Below are 23,246 nucleotides of genomic sequence, written 5' to 3'. Positions count from 1 at the left end.
TAATTTAAATGAAACAAGCATGGAAACAGTTTTCTTACCTTGTCAAATCTTTTTTTTAAACTTTTCCTTTATTTTTTTAGTATGTTTAACACAGTACTGTACTGTATTTGCTTCCCCCCGGCCCTCCCTCTGCTGCTGCCTTCCAGTTCCTTCCAGTTCCAAATAAGGTGTGTAGTTGATCAGGCAGTTCGTAACTCTGGTGTTCATAACTTTGAGGTTTTACTGTGGTGGAAGACAGGCTTTCACAGTCTTATCCACGATACAAAATGCATTGGTTGTAAGGTGACTTCTCTGTTTTCACAATACTAGAGCTATGGTAGATTACGCTGTTTGATTAGGACTTATACAGGAAAGTCAAGATCTTCTCTGGGAATCCACAGCATAAGGCATATACTCAAGCATTGTTTGGCCACTGGATGTCACTGTTACTCTGTATAATTTTTGAAAAAGCTGGCTCCGGCAATGAAGGATGAAGTTCATAAAGAAAGCATTTTAAGGACATTTTTATTCTTGGGCTTGAATTACTATTAGGTATCTATATCAAAGACTAAATCATAGTCCCATTGATCTTAATGTCTAAACTATCATAAAATTCAGTAAATCAGGATTGGACCTTAACATTGTTTTTATTACTTAAATTGCTCATTTTGAAGATCTGTGTACTGGGACCAACAGAAATAGGTGTGTGTGTGCACACACACACACACCTCCTCTCATCTACTATGTGGAACAATTTCCCCCATCCTGCAGTCTGATATGTATACGTTGATTTCTCTGCATGTGTGAAGTCCCATTAACTTCACTGGTACTCCAGCAGTCAAATGACATGCTGGCATGGATCAGAGTGCAGGATTGGGACCTGTCTCTGTATTTGGAATGTGATGTCCTATTTTATCAGGGGCAGAGCCAAGATAAGAATTATGGTGTTAAAAAGAAGCATTGCACAGTAAAATGTAGAAGAAGAGATGATACATTTGGAGAAGCTCAGTTCCTCCCTACTAACTCTCAGCTGTTCAGTCTAATTATCTGGCACATTTTTATGCTCATATTGTAACTGGTCCTTCAGATCCATGTGTTTTGTTTCAATATAATTAGATTAATGTGTGTTCCACTTAACTTTATTTTTTATTTCATGATCTTTTTTTCAGGCACGTTAGCTGGAGTTATAGATTTAGCTGTAGACTGGATGACAGATCTGAAAGAGGGTGTCTGCTTATCTGCATTCTGGTACAGCCATGAGCAGTGCTGCTGGACATCTAATGAAACCACATTTGATGACAGGGACAAATGTCCCAAGTGGCAGAAATGGTCCGAGCTTCTGGTAAACCAGTCTGAGGTATGCAAGATCTGGTTAGGCTGGAGACTGGGAAATACTAACCATTCCCAGAATATTCTTTTCCCCCCCACCACTACTCTGTTATATTCTCTTTAAACGACCTGTCTCCCAACCCCCAATATAGAGAGTTATGTACTGCCAATATTGTTACCTGGGGTTCCCACAAACATTTTCTGCTTAGCCTGTTATAAGCCCCAGGTCTCATGGGTGTGTGTGCTGCAGAGACGAAGTCTGTGAGAATGTATCCTTACTAGAATAAAAGAATTACCTCATTTAGATCTGGGTGAAAATTTTCAGACAAGTCATTTATTTGCTAAAAAATGCAGTTGTGGCCAACCTGAAACTATTCACGAATTTGACCTGATTAGTTTTGGCTTGAAAAATGTTCTCCAATATCTCGTGCTCTCTCTCTCTGGAGAACAGAGTTATGTGAGTATCCTCCACCAGCAATTTAAAAAAAAAATAGCTGATGTTTGCTACAATCTCATCCATTCAGGAAAAAAGTGTTTTGGATGTACTCTTATGGGCTCATGGGATAAGTCATCTTTGGCTTAAGGGATTTAGCAGAATAAACATAAGGTTTGACTCCACCAGGGAGAACACCACAACCTTCACTTTAATTTGGCAGTGGAATTTTAACCTGGAACTCCATATAGTCTCTAAGAACCCTGTCATCACTGTACAACAACAACTTGGTCATTCTTAACAGTAACCCCAAAGCCGTTGTTTTAGTTTTAGCTGGACTGCACTGTCTGTGGACATGCCTGGTCTAATTTTCCAGAGGTGTTGTTTCACTGACTTCACTGGAACTTGTGTGTATATGTTGCGCTGTTAGATTCCAAGCAGGAATCGCTCCTGTACAGTGGGTGAGGCACTTTGCATGGCATTTCAACTGTCTTAGTCAGTATTTATAGACTGGTAGTTGTTTCTTCGTAACATTAAATAAACATTGTCCCAGGCTAAATTGTTGAACTGGAGTGAAGTTGTAGTTTATTAGAAATTCCCTGGATGGAGAAGAGGTGGGAAGGAAGAACCAGGGGGAACATATAATTGATATAGGCCCTGTCTTGAAGAAATCCACAGCAGGCCACTTGATTTCTTGGAGGACATAAATAGAAAACACCCTCAAGGATATTTGTTTTACCCATATGCACCAGAAACTCAACCATCAAGTCTACTGTATGTTATGCATTGCATTAAGCATAATAGCTGGATGGGTATTTTAGTTCACATGTAGTTAATATTTTCACCATATTCAAGCTAGGTTTCTGATCCTCAAGGGTATTATTACAGTGAAAATAACTATTAGTTTGACAAAAACAGCGAGGAGTCCGGTGGCACGTTAAAGACTAACAGATGCATCTGAAGAAGTGAGTTTTTTACCCATGAAAGCTTATGCCCAAATAAATCTATTAGTCTTTAAGGTGCTACCAGACTCCTCGTTGTTTTTGTGGATAGAGACTAACACGGCTACCCCTCTGATACTTGACACCATATTAGTTTGACCTGATTCTGGCGACTCCCCAAGACCAACGGAGCTTCTAAGATCTTCAGTCTTCCCGCGTCTCCCTGGCTGCTATAGTCAGTAGATCTAACTGTATTAATATTGTTGTTATATTATGGTAGCATCTAGAGGCCCCAATCAGGGATCAGGGGCCCACATACAACAGAAAGTCAGTCCTACCTCTGTACAAACTCTGCAGACTTCTTAAAGCCTTGTAGAACTTCTAAAAACAATCAAGATTGATTTAATTACAGTCAGTACAGAGAAAGATTTTTGTTCTCATGCATAAGTTACTACACCTTGCAGAAGACATCCAAACAACAGACACAAGCACAGTGAAAAGAACTGGTTGCCTTGAGTGTACAGAGGGAACAATTCACAGAACATTTTACATAAAAAGTTCTTGGAGGGTTTTTCCCAGATGTAATCTGTTCAGACTCTTCTATTTTATGCACAGCTGTGGCTCTGCTTATCATGTCTAACTGAATATGACATTTTGGAGCCCTAGATGTAGATAGATTTTTTTTTTGCAAACCATTTCTTCCCTGTGGTTTTGGGCATTATGGCTGCTTTCAGCCCCTTAAATATGTTGCCACTATGAATTCTGACACATCCTATAGGATCTGTCAATATTGTTTTAATTATAGTCTTTCTATGAAACCTCCCCCCAAAAAGCAGATTTAATTTAGAGAAAACATGAAAATAAATCAGACTATGCACCAGACCATATTTTCTTCCCGACTCCTTATTATACAGGTTACTTGTGTGGGCCATCCATTCAACCCTGTGCTCTTTCCTTCTCTTATTCCAGTGGCTTTCAACCTTTCCAGACTATTGTACCCCTTCCAGGAGTCTGATTTGTCTTGCGTACCCCCAAGTTTCACCTCACTTAAAAACTACTTGCTTACAAAATCAGACATAAAAATACGAAAGTGTCACAGCACACTATTAATGAAAGATTGCTTACTTCCTTATTTTTACCATATTATTATAAATCAATTGGAATATAAATATTTTATATACATTTCAGTGTACAGTAAATAGAGCAGTATAAACAAGTCATTGTATGAAATTTTAGTTTGTACTGACTTTGCTAGTGCTTTTTCTGCAGCCTTTTGTAAAACTAGGCAAATATCTAGATGAGTTGATGTACCCCCGGAAGACCTCTGCATACCCTCAGGGATACACATACCCCTGGTTGAGAACCACTATCCTATTCCACTGCCAGTGCCACTCCTTTAAACAGCCAGCAGAGAAGACTGTAAAAGTAGGATACATGTCATCCTCTTTGTGAAGACTAAACTTGCCTCGGGTAATACACTGGAGCCATCTATTTTGGCCTAGAGTGTTGACTCCGACTGTCGACTCATAGGCTTAAATTTAAGCATGTGAGTAAGTGCCTTCCTGAATCAGGTCTTGGTGATGGCAGCTAAAAGTGTGGCTGGGTCACTACTACTTCCCTTCTGAAAGAACTTATTAATCTTTAGAAACTGCTGTTTAAAGTTCTGAAAGTTTATGACTATAAGTGTTCAAAAAAGAACTGAATCTTGCCTGTGACCACATGTCTAGTTCATGGAGGATAGGTCCATCAATGGCTATTAGCCAGGATGGGCAGGGATGGTGTCCCTAGCCTCTGTTTACCAGAAGCTGGGAATGGACGACAGGGAATGGATCACTTGATGATTACCTGTTCTGCTCATTCACTCTGGGGCACCTGGCATTGGCCACTGTCAGAAGACCGAATACTGGGCTAGATGGACCTTTGGCCTGACCCAGTTTGGCCGCTCTTATGTTCATATGTCAAATATTTGGAGAATGTGAGGATGAATGTTATCCCTAGTGAGGTAGTCGTGCAAAATAAGTGGGATCCTAGTAGGCTGACCCAGTATAATGCAGTATATGTATGTGTGTCTGTAGCAAATACATAAAACAGATCTGCAGTCTTTACATCTCAGATTTGAAAAAGAAGTCTGACAAAAGAAACAAATATGGTACAGCTTAATTGAATTAAGAAGCAAAATAGCTGCTTTAGCCCAATGTTTTACAGCCAAATTCTCACCAGATGAGCTGGCGTAGTTGAGACGAGAATCTGGCCCTGGGACTGCAAACCCAGACTGTCCTCTAAGGCATGGGTTCTCAACCTTTTTCTTTCTGAGGCCTCCCAATGCCCTATTAAAAACTCCACAGCCCCCTTGTGCCACAACAACTGTTTTTCTGCATATAAAAGCAAGGACCAGCATTAGGGGGTAGCAAGCCGGGCAACTGCCCTGGGGCCCGATGAAGCTAAGTTGCTCAGGCTTCAGCTTCAGCTCCCGGTGGAGGGGCTCGGGCCTCTGGGCTTCAACTCCATACAGTGGGGCTTCAGCTTTCTGCCCTGGGCCCGAGCAAGTCTAATGCCGGCCCTACTTGGCGGACCCCTGAAACCTGCTTGCGGCCCCCCAGGGGGCCCTGGACCCCTGGTTGAGAACCACTGCTCTAAGGGAATAGTGAATATTACCATTGAGTCTCTAATTGAAAGCACTAGGGAGAAGACATTCATGGGGCAATTAAATAAACATTATTCAGTTGGAACAATAAAAATCCACTATGACTATGGATGGGTGTCTGTGATAAGTGTGGAATTTATGACTTAAGTCTTGGGTCATGGCAGTTGATAACACTCTGCTCTTCTGCTGTTATCAGCAAGGCCAATCATTGATATTGTATTTGGATAGAAATCTCTAGGATTATGCTAGAATTAGTTATTGTTATGGCATGTTTGGCAAACAGGGACCATCATGGCCTTGTCTGCTTTGTCATTCATGAGATTGGAACATAGGTTTTTCAGCATTGGGAACTGGAACAGAATAGGAGTAGTTAACACAGACTTCCTTGATTTTCTCACACGCAGCACTGTCTCATCTTAATCCTTTCCCATCTGAAAAAGCACTCCCAGAACCTCAAATATAGGTTATGGACACTACTAGTCTTCACGCAGAGGCTTCCCTTGTCTCTGTTCTGGGCCATCAGGCAGCAGAGGGAGAACCTTTAAAGATATGCATCATATTGTCATCTTTAGACTGATGAATCACAGCTCCATGCCACCTATTGGATCAGTCCATTATGGGCTCTTTTTTGGCTATTGGAGTGTCTAAATCAGGGGTTCTCAAACTGGGGTTTGGGACCCCTCAGGGGTCACAAGGTTATTACATGGGGGATTGTGAGCTGTCAGCCTCTACCCCAAACCCCACTTTGCCTCCAGCATTTATAATGGTATTAAATAGGTATAAAAGCGTTTTTAATCATAGAATATCAGGGTTGGAAGGGACCTCTGGAAGTCATCTAGTCCAACCACCTGCTCAAAGCAGGACCAATCCCTGGACAGATTTTTGCTCCAGATCCCTAAATGGCCCCCTTAAGGATTGAACTCACAACCCTGAGTTTAGCAGGCCAATGCTCAAACCACTGAGCTATCCCTCCCCCCTGTTGGTACAATAAGGGGGTTACACTCAGAAGCTTGCTATGTGAAAGGGGTCACTTTGAGAACCCCTGGTCTAGATGGCTTTATTATTTGGATGGACACATCCAGTTGAAACTCAACACAGAAAAGGTCAAGGTCGTGCTCATGGGTAGGGAAAAGTGTCTTGAGGAAAACTTGGGCAGTTTTTGTATGTCCATTCCAGGGAGAATGGCGTCACTGGAGATGGGTGTGGAACTTGGAGGTAACCAGTGACTGCTCACTCCGCAGTTACAACAGTGATTTAGAGTGGCTATTACCATTACCATTTCCATCCTGGTGGGAAAGCCCATCTGTTTATCTTGAGTACAGGTCTCAGCATGATTGCTTATGCTTTTGTCACATGATTGCTTATGCTTTTGTCACAGGATAAACGACTGTAATACATTCATAATTGGGCGTCCTTTCAAATTGCTTTGGAGGCTGTGACCACTGCAGAATGAGTCATTGACCTTATACCTTCAGATAAGAGTGAGGAATTCAGTTATACCCATGTTCTGTGAGGTGCACTGGCTGCTATTACACCAAAGAATATAATTTAAGGTATCAGACTTAGTATGGGGAGCCTCTTCATAATCGAAACCCTCAGAACTGGATTGATCACTTCGCATCCTATGTCCCTGCCTGATCATTACAATTAGCCAGGGTGGTTCTGGTCTTGGCCCTTCTATTAAAATTAATGGAGAAGTGTTGCTAAATCACCGGCTTTGAAAATCTCAGACAGTGTCCCCAGAGAGGCCAGCCGCTGTCTCTCATTGGCTGACTTTAAAGTACATTGCAAATCCCTCCTTTGAGGTATTTTTTTCTGGCTGTAACTGGGTTTGCCCTGGTGCTAGATTTGTTTGATGTTATTTGGACTGTGTATATGTGCTTACCTTTTCTTTCAACTGTTTAAGTGTTTAGTTTGGTATTTTGTACAGTGCGTGAGAACCTTACAAAAGACACCATATAGATTGATTTAAATAAACTAAGATGCTGCATCTATATATGTTTGTGGAGCACAAAAAAGTGCAAATGTTCACATTTACTGAGACAAAAGCAGCTTCAAACATACTACTAGTGTTGCAGTAATTGAACAGAACCTGCTCCACCCCACTCCTAATCCTAATAGAAACATAAGGTTATTTCATTGCATTTGTCTAACAGTGTTTTTGTTGTTATTTTTCCAGGGTGCAAGTGCTTACATTCTAAACTATTTTCTGTACATTATGTGGGCTCTATCTTTTGCTTTCCTGGCAGTCTCCCTGGTCAGGGTGTTTGCTCCTTATGCCTGTGGTTCTGGGATTCCAGAGGTGAGTTTCTTCCAGATGGATGCAAATTTAAAAACTGAAAAATCATTTCATGTTCCAGACCTGTGCTATCATATAGCTATGCCTTTGGTATATGAACAAGCAGAAGCAAGGCATTTTAAATTTTTTCCCCCACTGGACATGTCTTTATATTATGCCTTTTGCCTAAGCTGTGTTCATGTTACCGATCTAAATTCTTCATCTTAGACTCCACTCAAAGGCATATGCAATGGCTGTTGTTTTGGCCAGCAACCCAAGGACTGAACTGGACACTCCCAGAGCTAAAAGCATGAACTGCTACAACTTGAGCTAAAGATCCAAGACTCCCTAGCTGGGCTGTAACAATTCATATCCTCTGTGGATTGGACACAGAGGGGGGCCATAGTGCATACTCATCAGTGGGTTACACATAAATATTTGCCTGGAAGTCCAGCAGATACAATTACATGTTCCAATTATAAGGGAGAAGATAAAAGTTTAGGCCAAGATTTAAGCAGGGGATGGGAGGGAGGGAAAGGGAAGGGAGGAAGATTCAAGACCAAGCTTTCCAAAGTAACTAGTAATTTTGAGCTCCTCAATTTTTGGGAACCCACCATTTGGAATTCCTTTAAAGGCTCTGATTTTCTGAAAATCAGGTGTGTCAAGCTGGGTGCCCAACATTCAGGCAACCAAAGTCACCAGTCACGTGAAAATTTGGCCCTAAATCCATATTTGGGTTCTTAAATGAGTGACCTTGAAATCAAGGAGATCTACAGGTTACTCAATACTTTAATAAAACATGTCAGACACTTATTTAAAAAAAAGTGCTAAATAACAGCTGGGTATTATTGTTTAAGAACCTCCATATGGATTTCGGAGTCTAAATTTAAGCTTCAGTCTTTGAAAGTCTTATCCTTCTTCTTTAGATTTAATTCAGTGTACAGAGCTGTTTGCTCCTTTCCTCACCTCTAGGAGAGCAATCCAAGAAATCTAAAACTGATTCATCAAAAATCTGGAACTGGTTGGAAAAAATAATTGCAAAACCCTCCTGAAATATTGACATTGTTTCCATTGCTCAGGTGTCAATATGAAGCTATTTTAATTTTTTTTCAATTTTTGTTGTAACTTTTAAATTTTTTTTAATAAAAATATTATCAAACATTTTCACTTACAGAAAACCTGAATTTTAATAAATGAAAATGTCTACTGGTTTTGATTACATTTTGGATAAAAATTCTGATAATTAAGTCAGAAAAGTCAGAAGTTAAAAAAAAAAAAGCCACTTTTTGATGAAAAACTTTTCATTTGCAAAATTTTGAGAAGTTTAAAAATCAACAAACACCAAAGCCAAAAACTTTATTTCAATATTGATTTGAGTGTACTTTTAGAAAACTTGCTTAGAGATTGATTTATTTCTTTATATCTTTGGGGAAGAATACAAAGGAAAAAAGGAAGGGGGGAGAATCAATCCATGTAAACTGGAACTTGGAATGATGTGTAATTAAATTGACACAGCTTAGTTGGTTCTCACTTTTAAAGTCCTGATGGTCTTAACTCGTGCTATAATCTTGTAAAGGATTTTTTATTATTATTTTACGTGTATATTGCTTTAATGCCTATAAGCTAACCAGGTCACGCACTCTAGCAATGTAGGCACTGTACAAACATATAGTAAATCATAGTTCCTTCCCTCTCAAAGGGCTACAAGGCACACTAAAACTGCTATTGCTTGAACACGCTCAGTCAATTCCTTTTACACTGCAGTCAGTAAAGGAACTCCCATCAGAAACTGTGCCGCTTCAGATGCCAACCCAGCCCCATGTCCTAGTCCCACTGGACTGGATTGCTGGAACAGGATGTAGAAAAATAAAAATCACTGCTAAGAATGGTGGCAAGGAATGTGTATATGCTAGAGTTACCTTCAATTTAGACATGTTTTAGAGGTAAATTCCAAATCAGATTTTTGCCTGTTGACTTTGTTTAAATATGGCAAGATTTGATCCATATTTTAAAAAAATTAAGAGAAACTTGTTAAAACCAAAATCTCTGCCAGATTCAGTTTCATGGCACTGTAATATTTTTTTGTGATGGGATTTTTAGAAATAACAAAACATTTTCGGTTTATGGAATCTGCCCCCCACTATAATTATTATTATTTTTTTTTTTTGGTGACACTCATTTGCATCTGACTTAAGCCCTGATCCTAAAAGCCAATCCACATGGGCAGCATCCTGTTGACTTCACAGAGGCAGGCGTCCACCCACAATAACTAGCTTGTAAAATTGTTGCCATGTTTACCTACTACTCATGTTAACCACTAGTACAATACCACTGTAGAAAAGTTGTCTTAATCTTTTGCTCTGTGCATCATTGGCTTCTTTCAAACAATGCTTTGTCTACTATAGCTGTTAAATTGTTTTTGCAAAATTGAAGTTGCAGAAGTTTTAGTTCTTCAATCTATTCTTCCTGCCTTCCAGATAAAAACCATCCTGAGTGGTTTCATTATTAGGGGCTACCTGGGGAAGTGGACACTCTTAATCAAAACAGTCACCTTGGTTCTGGTCGTGTCTTCGGGCCTCAGCCTTGGCAAAGAAGGTCCTTTAGTGCATGTGGCTTGTTGCTGTGGTAACTTCTTCAGCAGCCTCTTCTCAAAGTACAGCAAGAATGAAGGAAAGAGGAGAGAGGTGAGCTTGGACTCAGATTGTCATTTCTTTCCCCTTAAATATAGTCAACAACTCAAAGGGCTCATGCCTTGTATGCAAATCTTTTTGTTGCAGGTGCTTTCAGCTGCAGCTGCTGCAGGAGTCTCTGTTGCTTTTGGTGCTCCAATTGGTGGTGTACTTTTTAGCCTGGAAGAGGTAAGAGCTACCAGTGAATCAGCTGTGTTTCACTTTCATAGTGTATGTTTGCAGAATTCGTTTGCATCAGTAAAAATACTTTCCCTTGATTCCTTCCTTAAGAATCCATTTTATTTTCCCAATATTGTTATGCCATATATAAGTATATGTAATCTGTAGTTGTTGCCAATAAGAAGTAATCCTGTAGATTAGCATAATGTTGGCGGAAGAGGAGTAATAGTCTCCTGGAGATAACCAAAGGCATGGTTGTGCTGTGTGTGTTCAGCATTTGACTCCATATGAAAAGGTGTACGCCTTGAGCATTCTAACAAAAGATTACAGAAACTTGCTACCACATGTCTAGAGATCATAACTGTTCAACAGCTTGCTTTATGATTCATCTCACGTTCATTTTCCATTGTTCGCAATTTCCTCCTCAAGTCTGAAAATGCCTTTCCTTACAGATGTGTGACCACGTTCTGGTTGCAGACACACCCATGTATGTAAAGTCATACTAACCACAGACGGAATGCAGTAGGGCTTGTGGTGCTACAGAAAAGAGAGTAACTAAATCAAACACCTTACCTCCCGCTCAGTTAAGCATTCACTGTCTCTGTTTGTTTTAGGTTAGTTATTATTTTCCCCTGAAAACCCTCTGGAGGTCATTTTTTGCTGCTCTTGTGGCTGCCTTTACTCTGAGGTCCATCAATCCGTTTGGAAACAGCCGACTGGTTCTTTTTTATGTGGAGTACCACACCCCCTGGTATATGGCTGAACTTTTCCCATTCATTCTGCTTGGGGTCTTTGGAGGTCTGTGGGGGACGCTCTTTATCCGTTGCAACATTGCATGGTGCAGGAGGCGCAAAACAACCAGGCTTGGGAAGTATCCGGTCCTAGAGGTCATTGTGGTAACTGCTATCACTGCCATCATCGCCTATCCTAATCCATACACCCGGAGGAGCACCAGTGAGCTGATCTCTGAGCTTTTCAATGACTGTGGTGCTTTGGAGTCCTCACAACTCTGTGACTATATTAATGACCCAAACATGACCAGGCCTGTAGATGACATCCCTGACAGACCTGCTGGCTTCGGAGTCTACACTGCAATGTGGCAGCTGGCCCTGGCTCTGATTTTTAAAATTATCATCACAATATTTACTTTTGGTATGAAGGTAAGTTGGAGGGTGTGTAAAGTTCACTGCTGCAATCCATACTGCGTGTTGAAGCTAGACTTTTGCATGACAAGACCTGGTTAATATTAGAACTTAGAGTGTCATGTTCAGGTTACATACATCTGGCATAATACCAGGGATATGTATGAGAACATGCAAATTCTGAAGCAAAATTTTAACTAAAACCTCAGCTATAATTCAGAAAATTAAGGCTTAAGTAGGATTCTGCTTTGATGACAACAGATTCATCTAAAGATTCAGAAATTAGCAAAAGTTCCACAGACACCCATGGTGTCAGGGGTGAATTGTAAGATGCTATCACATAACTATCTCATGTCTTTCATTCAGTGTTTGTATTTCATTGTAATATATAGAGTAACTCAATTTAGCTGTAGCATGCGATCTATTTTTGTATGACTCGCTTCCCCTGCTTCTCATCAACTTGCATTAGATACAAAAAAGACAGTATTGGAATGAGCACCCTTGTTGTATCTTCTAGGTTTCTTTGATTTTTCTTGGTTTAAAAAAAAGATATTGTACTTGAGCATTTAAATTCACTTTTGCCAGTAAGTCAATTCAGCATGATTCCCACTTCAACTGAAATTCAGCTCCCTTGGAAATATGGAGTATTTTATGTTGCCGTATACGTTGTTGAATTTTTGTCTCAATATAGTGCAGTGTAGCCAAGGTGCACTGATTGTGGGAGCCATAAGTTTGAATTTACTGACTATTTATTACATTTAAAAGCTCACGGGATTATGCAAATGTGCAAAATTTTAACTAAAAGCTCAGCTATAATATTCCATCAGTGTGGGTTTTATTGGTTTGTTTTATTTTTTTCCCTCATTGTGTTTGTCAAGTTTTGCTTTTTAGAAAGAAAGGGGAAATAGAGTTCTGTACATCAGACCAAATGGCTAAAAGAAAAAAGGTGCTGTTTAAACATGAACCTAGAGCAATCAAGGGTTATTTTGGTTTAAACCCCCCCACTCCAAACAAACAGGGGCTTTGTGGTCCAGATTCCATTTTATCCAAGCCCAAACTACACAAAGTGGGCAGAGGCAAGTTGTAGCTATACGGTTGGTGATGGGGCCCATTTCTAAACATACATTTGTCTGTATAAACTAGTAGCTCGCATTCACATAAATATATTGATGGTTTTATTCCAAAAAAGCGAAACCATTGAAATAAACCCAACAGTGTGATTATTTTGCTAACCTAACCAACTGCTATTTTCTCAGTGTCTAATTTAGGATCTGCCCATAGCAGAATGAATCAAGTTCTGCTGAGCCACCCACTTTAATATGGTATCAGTGCCATATGCTAAGCTAAAACCCATTAAAGTCTATCTTGCAAAATAAGCTTGAACTGAGGATGCATAACCTAAAAGGCCTAGTATTTTTTCCATGTGATACTCAAACTTGGGGTTCTCCTTATGGTGCTACTCTTACTAGATTTAACTCAGTTAGTTTGTTTTATAAGGTTTCACTCTGTAGTTGTCTTTGGGAATAATAATAGGATAATCTAAGTCAAGAAACATGGGTTTTCTTACACTGGGGATATTGTTAATAATAAAAAACCATTTAATGATTAAAATATTATTAACACTATCTCTCAATTTTAGTAGATTTCCTGAGTTGTAGGAACAAACAGAGTTCAAGTTAAGTGTTCTTAGATTCCCGTGGATTTAATATAACTTGATGGAACTGGAGGAGGATTTGAAATAGGATGGTGACGCCTTTCACTGATGAAGTCTCAAGTTCAGATGTGGCTGAGGTTGATACTGGCACAAAGTTATCATTATGGCTGTTCAGTAGCTAAAAGTTCTCAGTACAGTTCTTTAGTGCAGTGCTTCTCAAAGACCGGTCGCTGCTTGTTTAGGGAAAGCCCCAGCGGTCCAGGCCAATGGGGGCTGCGGGAAGTGGCGCAGGCTGAGGGATGTGCTGGACGCAGCAGGTAAACAAATTGGCCCGGCCTGACAGGGGTTTTCCCTGAACAAGCAGCCGACCGGCTTTGAGAAGCACTGCTTTAGTGGACACCAGCATCAATTGGTAGTGTCAGCAGAGAACCCGAGGAGAGAACAGGCAAAGAGGCTTAACACTCTCTAGAGAAGGTCGTACCTGAACAGGAATGAGAACACTGGGGAAACTAGCGCTGCTGCTACCAGTGCCATACCTTTCCTTTGGGTAGAGAGAGGATTTCAGCCTCCAAGTTTTGGCACTTTTTCACCAGCTCTAACTTCATTTTCAGAATTAAAAAGATATTTTTAAAACCCTACAGAATTTATAATTGGCTACCAAATAATTTCTTTCCCACCAATAAATCTCTCTCCTACCTGAAAGACATGCTCGATATTTTACAGAAAAGTGACTTAGCCAAGCTAGAGCGATTGGTTCTCTCATTTCTTCTTTTCTCTAGTATTGCTTAGTGCCTTGTGACTTGACTGTACATCAGACAGCAAGGCAATGATTCATAACGCTTCCTGGAAGGTGTATAGCAAATTCAGATGAAGAAACGAGCTACCTCAGATTCCTCATTTCAATTTGTATGCTGTTTGACGTTTAATTTAAAATCCAATCTAAATTACACTGATATTTAATAAATAAAGGTGAACAGCAGTAATAAAGTTTTGAAGTATCCCATATGATAGAGGTTCATTTCTAGATGCTATTTACAGTTAAGCCTATACTTTTCAAACTTATGACACACAAAAAAGCTACGCCTTCAGAAGAGGAGAAATTAAAACTATGCAATGTGCAAATTTTGAATTTAAAAAAGAAGATTGCTCATACCAATACTGAGAAATTAAAGTTGGTGTGGATTCAGGAACTAGGATTAGATCAAATAGATAAGCATGTATTTAAAGGTTTCAGAGTAACAGCCGTGTTAGTCTGTATCCGCAAAAAGAAGAACAGGAGTACTTGTGGCACCTTAGAGACTAACAAATTTATTAGAGCATAAGCTTTCGTGGACTACAGCCCACTTCTTCGGATCCGAAGAAGTGGGCTGTAGTCCACGAAAGCTTATGCTCTAATAAATTTGTTAGTCTCTAAGGTGCCACAAGTACTCCTGTTCTTCTTTTTGCATGTATTTAAATTATATATTACTTTTTAAGTATCTGTATAATTCCAGTCATTGCAGAGGACCATCTCAGACCAAGGAGAAGATCCGCTAAGATTTCCGGAGAGTTGTGGGGTCTGGCACTGGCTCCGATAAGGGATGTTGGTATTCTATAACTATATGTCTTACATGCATAGCTGAGACCTTTTGGTCAAAATGATCACTTGTCTGTATTTCATTTAAGATCCCTTCAGGCCTCTTTATTCCCAGCATGGCTGTGGGAGCCATGGCTGGTAGAATGGTTGGAATTGGAGTAGAGCAGCTGGCCTACCATCATCATGACTGGATCATCTTCAGGAACTGGTGTAGACCCGGAGCGGATTGTGTCACCCCAGGGCTTTATGCTATGGTGGGAGCTGCAGCATGTTTAGGTACAGTAAGTGGTGGTCTTTATTTATTTGTGTGTGTGTGTGTGTGTGTGTGTGTGTGTGTGTGTGTGTGTGTGTGCTACAAGATGTTTTCCAGATGTACTGTGGGTTTTTTAAATTGTTAAGAGAATTTCATGCTCATGGAAGCATGCAAGTTTGCCACTCTGACAATCCTGGAAACAAATTATACGATCAGGCACAGCACAGGCAGTAGCACTGAACTCTTCCTTACGTTGGTGTACTTTAAACATAGTCTAGAGGAGAGGGGGTAGTTAGTTGTCCATGCCCAGTTACACTTAGTCCTCTCTGTTGAATCTGCCAAAAAGGATGTCAATTGCAAACAATATGGGGGTGAGTGGGGAGAGAGTTATAAAAAGAACATGAGTTTTCTTTTTTATAAAGAGCAGGAAAACTCTTCCAAGAGGCTTGCTCATTTGCGATGGGTGTGATTTCCACTGTAATTATCCGCTGATTTAAAATATTCCAATATTGAGCCAAGGAAAGCCATATTTGGTCACTACAAATTTTGCCCAAATTGAAATAATTGATCTGGAAGTGAAAGGTCTGTATCCCATTACCACTCACGCAGGCTATATTCAGTCTTTCATCTCTGATTATAGGTTCAAAGCCTGGTTCCTTTGAATTCAATGTGAATTTTGCTATTAACTTTAATTGGACTGCCATTCAGTCCTAAATGCTAATTGTTAAAGCAAGCCCAGTGATATAAACTAAATCTCGTACATCAAATGCCAAGTTGTACATGGAAAGGAAATGTGAAAACATCAATTCCAAGCATGTTATTTCTTCCTTCGTTTTTTACTTGACCTGTATCTTACATAATTTCCACTGCTGCTTGGTATTTGGACTATGCAGTAATGGGCATATATCACAGAATTAGGCCTTGTCTACAATGAAGCTTTCTTGTGTAGATGTATCTTGTACAAGCAAAAGAGTGCTTTTGCTGATATAGCTTATACAAGCGCTCTGAACAAAATAAGCTGTTCTGGCAAAAGGAATCCTGTGCCAGTAGAACTGCGTCTAGCAGTTTTCTGGCCTGGCTATGTCAGTTAGGGTATGATTTTTTTCACACCCCTATGTTCATAGCTATGCCAGCAAATTTTAAGTGTAGACCAGGCCTTAGTGTAATTCAGTAGGCTTCCAATGAAACCTGCATCAAGAGGAGCACTGGCAGATAAGTAGGATCATTTGTGACACCAGTCATGGTAGGAACCTAATGTCAGAAATAGTAAACCAGCCTCAGTTGTCCTTTTCCATTCTTTTCTTTAGCATTCCAACACAGAATTTATCAGTGTAGACATTTTGCTTTTATATTAAAGAAAAGTTCTTTACTGTGCATCCATTAGCAGGCAATCATATTCTGTTTTTACAGCCACAAACAGCTATGTAATAATTGTAACTGCATAGCATTACCCATGCAATTATATACCAACAACTTTTAATAACCTATTTTCTTATTTCTCCAATCTAAACAATGGCACTGTATTTGGAGATCTAAGAATATCAAATTATCACAATTATCTTTCTGACATATTACCTGGAGAAACGTATACAATTGTTATACTGTGATTACATGATTCTTTATATATTGTAATGTAAACTGCAGCAGTAAACAGATTAATTATAAAATGACACAAAGAAACTACAGTGAAGAATGTTGATGCTAGAACTGATTTATATACAGAGGGCATCACAACCAAGCTACAAAAACACATTTTATGGAAGCTGCTTACATTATGACAAGCAATTTACAGAGGTTGATCGAGGAGCGTGCTATGTTTAATACAGTTCCCTTAATGCTTCTTTTTCTTTGAGTGTAATCCTTAATCAAGTATGTTTTCAAATTAAACCTTCAATATAATCAATTGTATATAAATGAAGAAGTCAATAATGAAATTAAACATGTCTGCACTTTAGCACTGATTTTCCCAGAAATACAGGCCTAGTAGTTTAGATTGACCCCAATCCAGTTTTGGTATGTCATGTATCAAGTATAGTTCAGACGTGTGTGTGCTTTGCTGTTGTGCCAGATTATTTAATTAAGGTAATCTCCAAGCACGCAGGTACCAGAGTCCGTAATTATCTGCTTTTCACATGCTAATAAATTTGGGTTGAGCATGTCACTGTAACCTTTTCTGTTCAAAATTACAGCAAATGAAATGGAAACCTGTACTTTCAGTGAACGACACACAGTGAGGGGTTTGAATAATTTCGTGCCTTTATGAATATAAGATACTAGAAAGCCAGAAGAGTTGATACATTTATAGATTTTTGTTGTTGTTTTTTTTTAGGGGGGAACCTGAATGATCTTTTTCTTGGCAGGTGGAGTTACCAGAATGACTGTCTCCCTGGTGGTTATTATGTTTGAGTTAACCGGAGGCTTGGAGTATATTGTACCTCTAATGGCTGCAGCTGTGACCAGCAAGTGGGTAGCAGATGCCTTTGGGAAAGAAGGGATCTATGAGGCACACATCCATTTGAATGGTTACCCATTTCTGGATGCTAAGGACGAGTTCACACACCGAACACTAGCAACAGATGTCATGAGGCCTAGGCGTGGTGAGCCTCCACTCTCCGTTCTGACACAGGATAGTATGACAGTGGAAGATGTGGAGACATTAATCAAAGAGACCGATTACAATGGCTTTCCGGTGGTGGTTTCCAAAGACTCGGAGCGTCTCATTGGTTTTGCACAGAGACGGGAACTGATTCTTGCAATAAGTGAGTAAAGAGTACAATATAGATTTTAATGGGAATGTAAAGGGTATTAGTGATACTGTGAAGCATGTACAAATAGGTAAGTAAGAACAAAACTGAATGTTTACTCCAAAGGATGTGGAAGGCCGTTTCTACCCTTCTTTATAAGAACGATGCCAAGCAGCCTCCCCACTACAACATACCTTCAGCCAACCTCTGGGGTTTAATTCCGCATTCCATTATGCTGAGGTAAATCTGAAGTTACTCTGTTGAAGCCGTTGGAGTTAAACCAGTTTCAAATTGGTGAAAGTCAAATCAGACCATGGTCAGTAGCATCTCTAGTCTCCAACCAAATCTTTTGTCACTCTCAGCAGTAAAAGTCCGAAGATATCTGTGAACCCCAGCCACTACATAACAACGTGCAAAGTGCTGGTGCCACACTGTGTTAGTTTCTGTTATCACATCATAGTTATTGTAATTTGTAAGCATTTAAATCTTGCAGATTTTGGTGACCTGAAAGATCAGTGGTATGATTTTCAGATGAATGGAGGAGGGGAAGCTCCTGAGTTCTTTGGAAAATAAAATCTATAAATAGAAAATAACAGCTATTTTGGTGACCGCCTTTCCTGCTTACAGGGACTTTTTCATGAAGTAAAAATTGCTCTGTAAACCATGTACTCTACATTTTAAGCTGCTCTACTTAAAAGGATACTACCTAAAGCCTAGATTTACAAAGGGAAGCAAGTGTTGCAATGCTGAGCTTTGTAATACCTAATTTCTCAAAGCCTTCCCTCTCAATTTGTCCCTTTGTGGATCTACCCCTAAGTAAAATTAGATCTAAAAACTAAATTACTTGTTCCCATCAGGTGTCCATCTATAATTTGATTTCCCATCTCCCTTCCTCCAAAACTGATAATTGGTATCATATTATATATGTTAAGCACAAGGGATGGAAAAACTCTTTGTGCCTACTTTGGAATCCCCTTCATCATTGTAGGTTTAACAGAGTGCCATAGACTCAAAATTTATTGGATTCATGTTCTGCATAGGGAGTGAGTGTTAAGGAGCAGATGAGAGAAGAATTCTAGAGCCCAGTTTCTAGCTATAATACATATTGCAGCCTTCCCTTAAGCTACAAGTATGTTTGTTTTTAACTGCATGACTGAGAGGTGAGTGGTTTAAATGGCTTGCAAATAGGATTGCCAACTTTCTAATCACACAAAACCAAACACACCTGCCCCGCTGTTCCCCTTCCCCTGCCCCTTCTCCAAGGCCCTGCCACCGCTCACTCCATCCCCCTCCCTCTGTCGCTCGCTCTCCGCCCCCCAACTCACTTTCACCAGGTTGGGGCAGGGGACTGGGGAGGGGGGTGAGAACTATGGCTAGGGGTGCGGGCTCTGGGGTGGGGCTGGGGATGAGGGGTTTGGGGTGCAGGAGAGGGCTGCAGGCTGGGGCAGGGGGCTAGGGTGTGAGGGAAGGGATAGGCTCTGGGTGGGGGTGCAGGCTCTGGGTGGGGCCAGAAATGAGAGGTTGGGGTGCAGGAGGGAGCTCCAGGCTGGGGCCCAGGGGTTCGGAGTGTGGGAGGGGGTTCAGACTCTGGCTGGGGGTGCAGGCTCTAGGGTGGGGCTGGGGATGAAGGGTTTGGGGTGAAGGAGGGGGCTTGGAGCTAGGGAAGGGAGTTGGGGTGCGGGGGGGGTGAAGGCTCTGGCTGGGGTTGTGGGCTCTGGGCTGGGGCCAGGGATGAGGGGCTTGGGTGCAGGAAAGGGCTCTGGGCTGGGGCAGGGAGTTGGGGTATGAAGGGGAGTGAGGGCTCTGGGGTGGAACCGGGGATGAGGGGTTTGGGTTGCAGGAGAGAGCTCAGTGCTGGGGCATGGTGTTGAGGGAGGAGTGTGGGCTCCTGGAGGGAGTTTGGGTGTGGGAGGGGACTCTGGGCTGGGGCAGGGGGTTGGGATGTGGGAGGTGCGGGGTCCCAGCGGCACTTACCACAGCTCCCAGGAAGTGGCTGCTAGGTCCCTGCAGTCCCTCGGCGCGTGGGTGGCCAGGGAGGCTCTGTGCTGCCCTCGCGCCCGCAGGCACCACCCCCACAGCTCCCATTGGTCACAGCTCCTGGCCAATGGGAGCTGTGGAGTTGGCACTGGGGGTGGGGGCAGCTTGCAGAGGCTCCCTGCCACCCATGCACCTAGGTGTCACAAGGATCTAGCAGCCACTTCTGGGAGCAGCGCAGAGCTAGGACAGGCAGGGAGCCTGCCTTAGCCCCGGGCCCCCGCTGTGCCACCGACCGGACTTTTAACAGCTCTGGTGCTGACCAGAGATGCCAGGGTCTCTTTTCTACTGGGCATTCTAGTCGAAAACCAGATGCCTGGCAACCCTATTTGTGAATTCAGACTAGTTTTGCAATTATCAAAAATAGGGAAGTGCACACACCTCAAACTACAAGGCACCTGGCTCATCTAACTGTAAAAGACAACCAAGTAGTTCAAGGGAATCTGCTTTTTTGAATAGCATCAATTCAATAGCCCCCCCACCACCCCTTCTCCTCCCTACCCCCTACAAAATCACAAGGAAGGAATCCTCAAAGTAATAACTTCAATACGAGACAATTGTTAAGTAATTTACAGGATAATTAAGCCAACAATTGTGACAGTGTCCCTTTAAATCTTTGTTTTACCTCCAGGCTGTCAGTTCCTCTGGCAGATACAAAAGACACACCCTATGGCAGGGTCAGAAGGGCAAAATAAACCAGTGTTTGAGAGTTGACAAAAGATATAAAGACCAAGAGTTGGTACTCTTTATAAAATGTACGGAGTTTGCAGTTTTATATCACTTTCTTTCTAACTATTTTTAAGGTGTTGCCCATCCCCAACTCCCTAAATTCCCTTGTGAGAACTTGAAAATACAAATTAGATACACTGGGCCTGACCCTTGTCTGTTTTCTACCGTATGTTGTCATGCAGTGAGTGTGCAGCGAGTTGCCATGCTGGATTGCAGGCCTGTTGCACTAATGTCACACCAATATCAGTGACCAGCAAAGCTGCAAACCGGAAAGGATCAGGCCTGTTCATTTAAATGTAGAGAGATCAGACACCATCTGAAATGGGTATAAAAAGCTGAGAATTATACTTTTTGATGATGATGCTAAACGGCAACAAGGCTGGTTTGTTCGCAGGGAGGCACATGGATGTGTGGTCCTGTCTCTACGCTTTTTATTACTAGGGCAGAGTTAATTAAAAATTAAAGCTGGTCCACATTTTTCAACTGAAATATTTTCCTCTCAGAAAATGGTTTATGTGAAATCCGTAATGTTTCCGGGGCACTCTAATTAAAATCTCTTCTAATAGGCCTGGGGCAGAGTCAAGAATTAAAAATCAAAGAACATTTCTTCATAGATGAGCTTTCTTAAAACATCCAGGACTAGTGGGCTGTCCATGACTGCTTCCCACCATTTCTGCGGAGAGTGGGCTGCAGTGGGGAGTAACAGCAACTGTTTGGAAACCATATGACTGATTCTGATCTCATATTATGCCAGTTTTGCAATAAACGGTCTCGCTTGTTAATTTTCATGGTACATGGTGATTCTATATGATTTAATGTGTGTCTTTTATAAATCAAAATCCTGATTTAAATTTTCTAGCTCAAAAGGATTCTATTCTATTCATGCTCTGCACCATGCTATAGGAGAGCCTTCCAGGGGGCATGAAGTGCTATAACAAGCATCATGCGTGTCTTTTCTCCTTATTTATCTCTTCCGACAGGGAAAAAATTGCATGTTTTCTGAAATTTTTTATTAATTTTATTTCATTTTTCCATATTTTTATGAATATACGCTGTGCCATGTCTGCCTATTAGTGAAGGCAAGGCTGAAGAATTGCACCTTGCACTTGAAAGGGGAGGTGGTGAGGTTTGTAGTGGCGATTCACATTCTGGAGCTACGGACAGATTGTTTTTTGTTGTTGTTGTTTTTTTAAGTAAGCTGGGCCCATGAGCACTTTGAGGGTAAGACTAGAGATCGTGAACATAAATCAGTGTTCAATGGGAATTTAGTGTAGTGAGCAGAGGACTGGTTGGATGAGTTCATGGTGGTCCATGGTACTGAAGGGATGTGTTGCTGTGTTCTATACTGAGGACTTATGGTTGTATACCAGGAATATTGCATTGCTGAAATCCATTTGGAAGTAACAAAAGTACATATTACTTAGGCCAGGTCTTCAGCCAGCAGAATTGGATGGAGTCTTCTAGCCAGTTGTAGAAGATAATTATGAACACTACTGTGTGACAGCTTAATGTCAGTCAGGAATCCAAGAACACTCCTAATATATCTCATAGAACTGGAAGGGACCCCGAAAGGTCATCAAGTCTAGCCCCCTGCCTTCACTAGCAGGACCAAGTACTCATTTTGCCCCAGATTCCTAAGCGGCCCCCTCAAGGATTGAACTCACAACCCTGGGTTTAGCAGGCCAATGCTCAAACCACTGAGCTATCCCTCCCCTAAACTACAGACTGGCTTAACCAATTGTAGGTGTGTTTTGTCAACCACAGGAGACTTCACTGTGGCTGCAAACTCCTCTGCCAACCAACATAACCTCAGTCTTCCTCAGATTTAACTTCAACCAGATGTTCTTTGTCCATGAACTGATCTCAGCCAAGTACTGAGCTAACTTAATGACAGTAAGAAGGATAGATAGAGCTGTATGTCATCTGCATACTGTTGGCATTTGAGCATTTGATGTCTTACTAATTCTGCTAGGCTGCATATGAATAAGGCTGGCGAGAGAACTGAGCTTCCAAGTGAGGATTCTGGTGGCAGAGGAAGGCCTACAAGCAAACAGAGCCATCCACAATCAATTGTCCTGGTTGATGGGAGCCATCAAGATTCCAAACCACCATTAATGGCCCACACTTTGCATAACTACAATAGGACCTCAGAGTTATATTTTATATTTCTAGTTTCAGATACAAGAGTGATACATTCATACAAATAGGATGACCACACTCAATAGATTATAAGATTTGTAATGATACCTTACAAGAGATCTTTTGCATGAAGCATATTCCAGTTACATTTTCATAAAATCATATAGAGTGCAACGTCACAGACGCATTTCTCCAGTGTAGCTAGACCCTGAAGAAATAGTACTTCTCTTCTGGTAGCAAAAGATGAAGGAGAGGCAAATGGAGGTCTGTCTAGCTAAGGAGACAAATACACACTTTTAATAAAAAATGATGTAATCACATTGATTTTGCATTACCTGTGACTAGACATGACTAGCTAATAAGTTTTTAAACCATTCTTGTGGACCAGGGCAAACAATGTTGAACGCCATATTAGTTCAAACAAGATAACTAACATGTTGGCTAAATCCATGCACTTTTCCACTACAGAGAAATCCTCAGTATAGGAACTTAGGTTAGACAAGCTGGGATTTGAAGCTCATG

At 41.1% G+C, this 23,246-nt stretch overlaps 1 protein-coding gene across 2 annotated transcripts in view; it reads left to right on the top strand.

Annotated features, from left to right (window-relative positions):
• The window catches only part of CLCN4 (chloride voltage-gated channel 4), a 58,138-nt gene that overhangs the window by 27,072 nt on the left and 7,820 nt on the right, over nucleotides 1-23,246 (top strand). The window contains exons 4-10 of one of the 2 annotated variants that reach the window (XM_005309314.5): nucleotides 1,149-1,336; nucleotides 7,506-7,628; nucleotides 10,082-10,288; nucleotides 10,382-10,462; nucleotides 11,068-11,613; nucleotides 14,915-15,101; nucleotides 17,439-17,837. In XM_005309314.5, coding sequence (XP_005309371.1) covers nucleotides 1,149-1,336; nucleotides 7,506-7,628; nucleotides 10,082-10,288; nucleotides 10,382-10,462; nucleotides 11,068-11,613; nucleotides 14,915-15,101; nucleotides 17,439-17,837 — 1,731 coding nt within the window. The remainder of the gene's footprint in view (nucleotides 1-1,148; nucleotides 1,337-7,505; nucleotides 7,629-10,081; nucleotides 10,289-10,381; nucleotides 10,463-11,067; nucleotides 11,614-14,914; nucleotides 15,102-17,438; nucleotides 17,838-23,246) is intronic. The other variant, XM_065580687.1, reaches the window with a different exon arrangement.

The sequence above is a fragment of the Chrysemys picta genome, chromosome 1 (genome assembly GCF_011386835.1).
Source record: "Chrysemys picta bellii isolate R12L10 chromosome 1, ASM1138683v2, whole genome shotgun sequence".
Taxonomy (NCBI): domain Eukaryota; kingdom Metazoa; phylum Chordata; order Testudines; family Emydidae; genus Chrysemys; species Chrysemys picta.
Note: the sequence above shows the minus strand (reverse complement) of the source record. Positions and strands in the feature narration are given on the sequence as shown.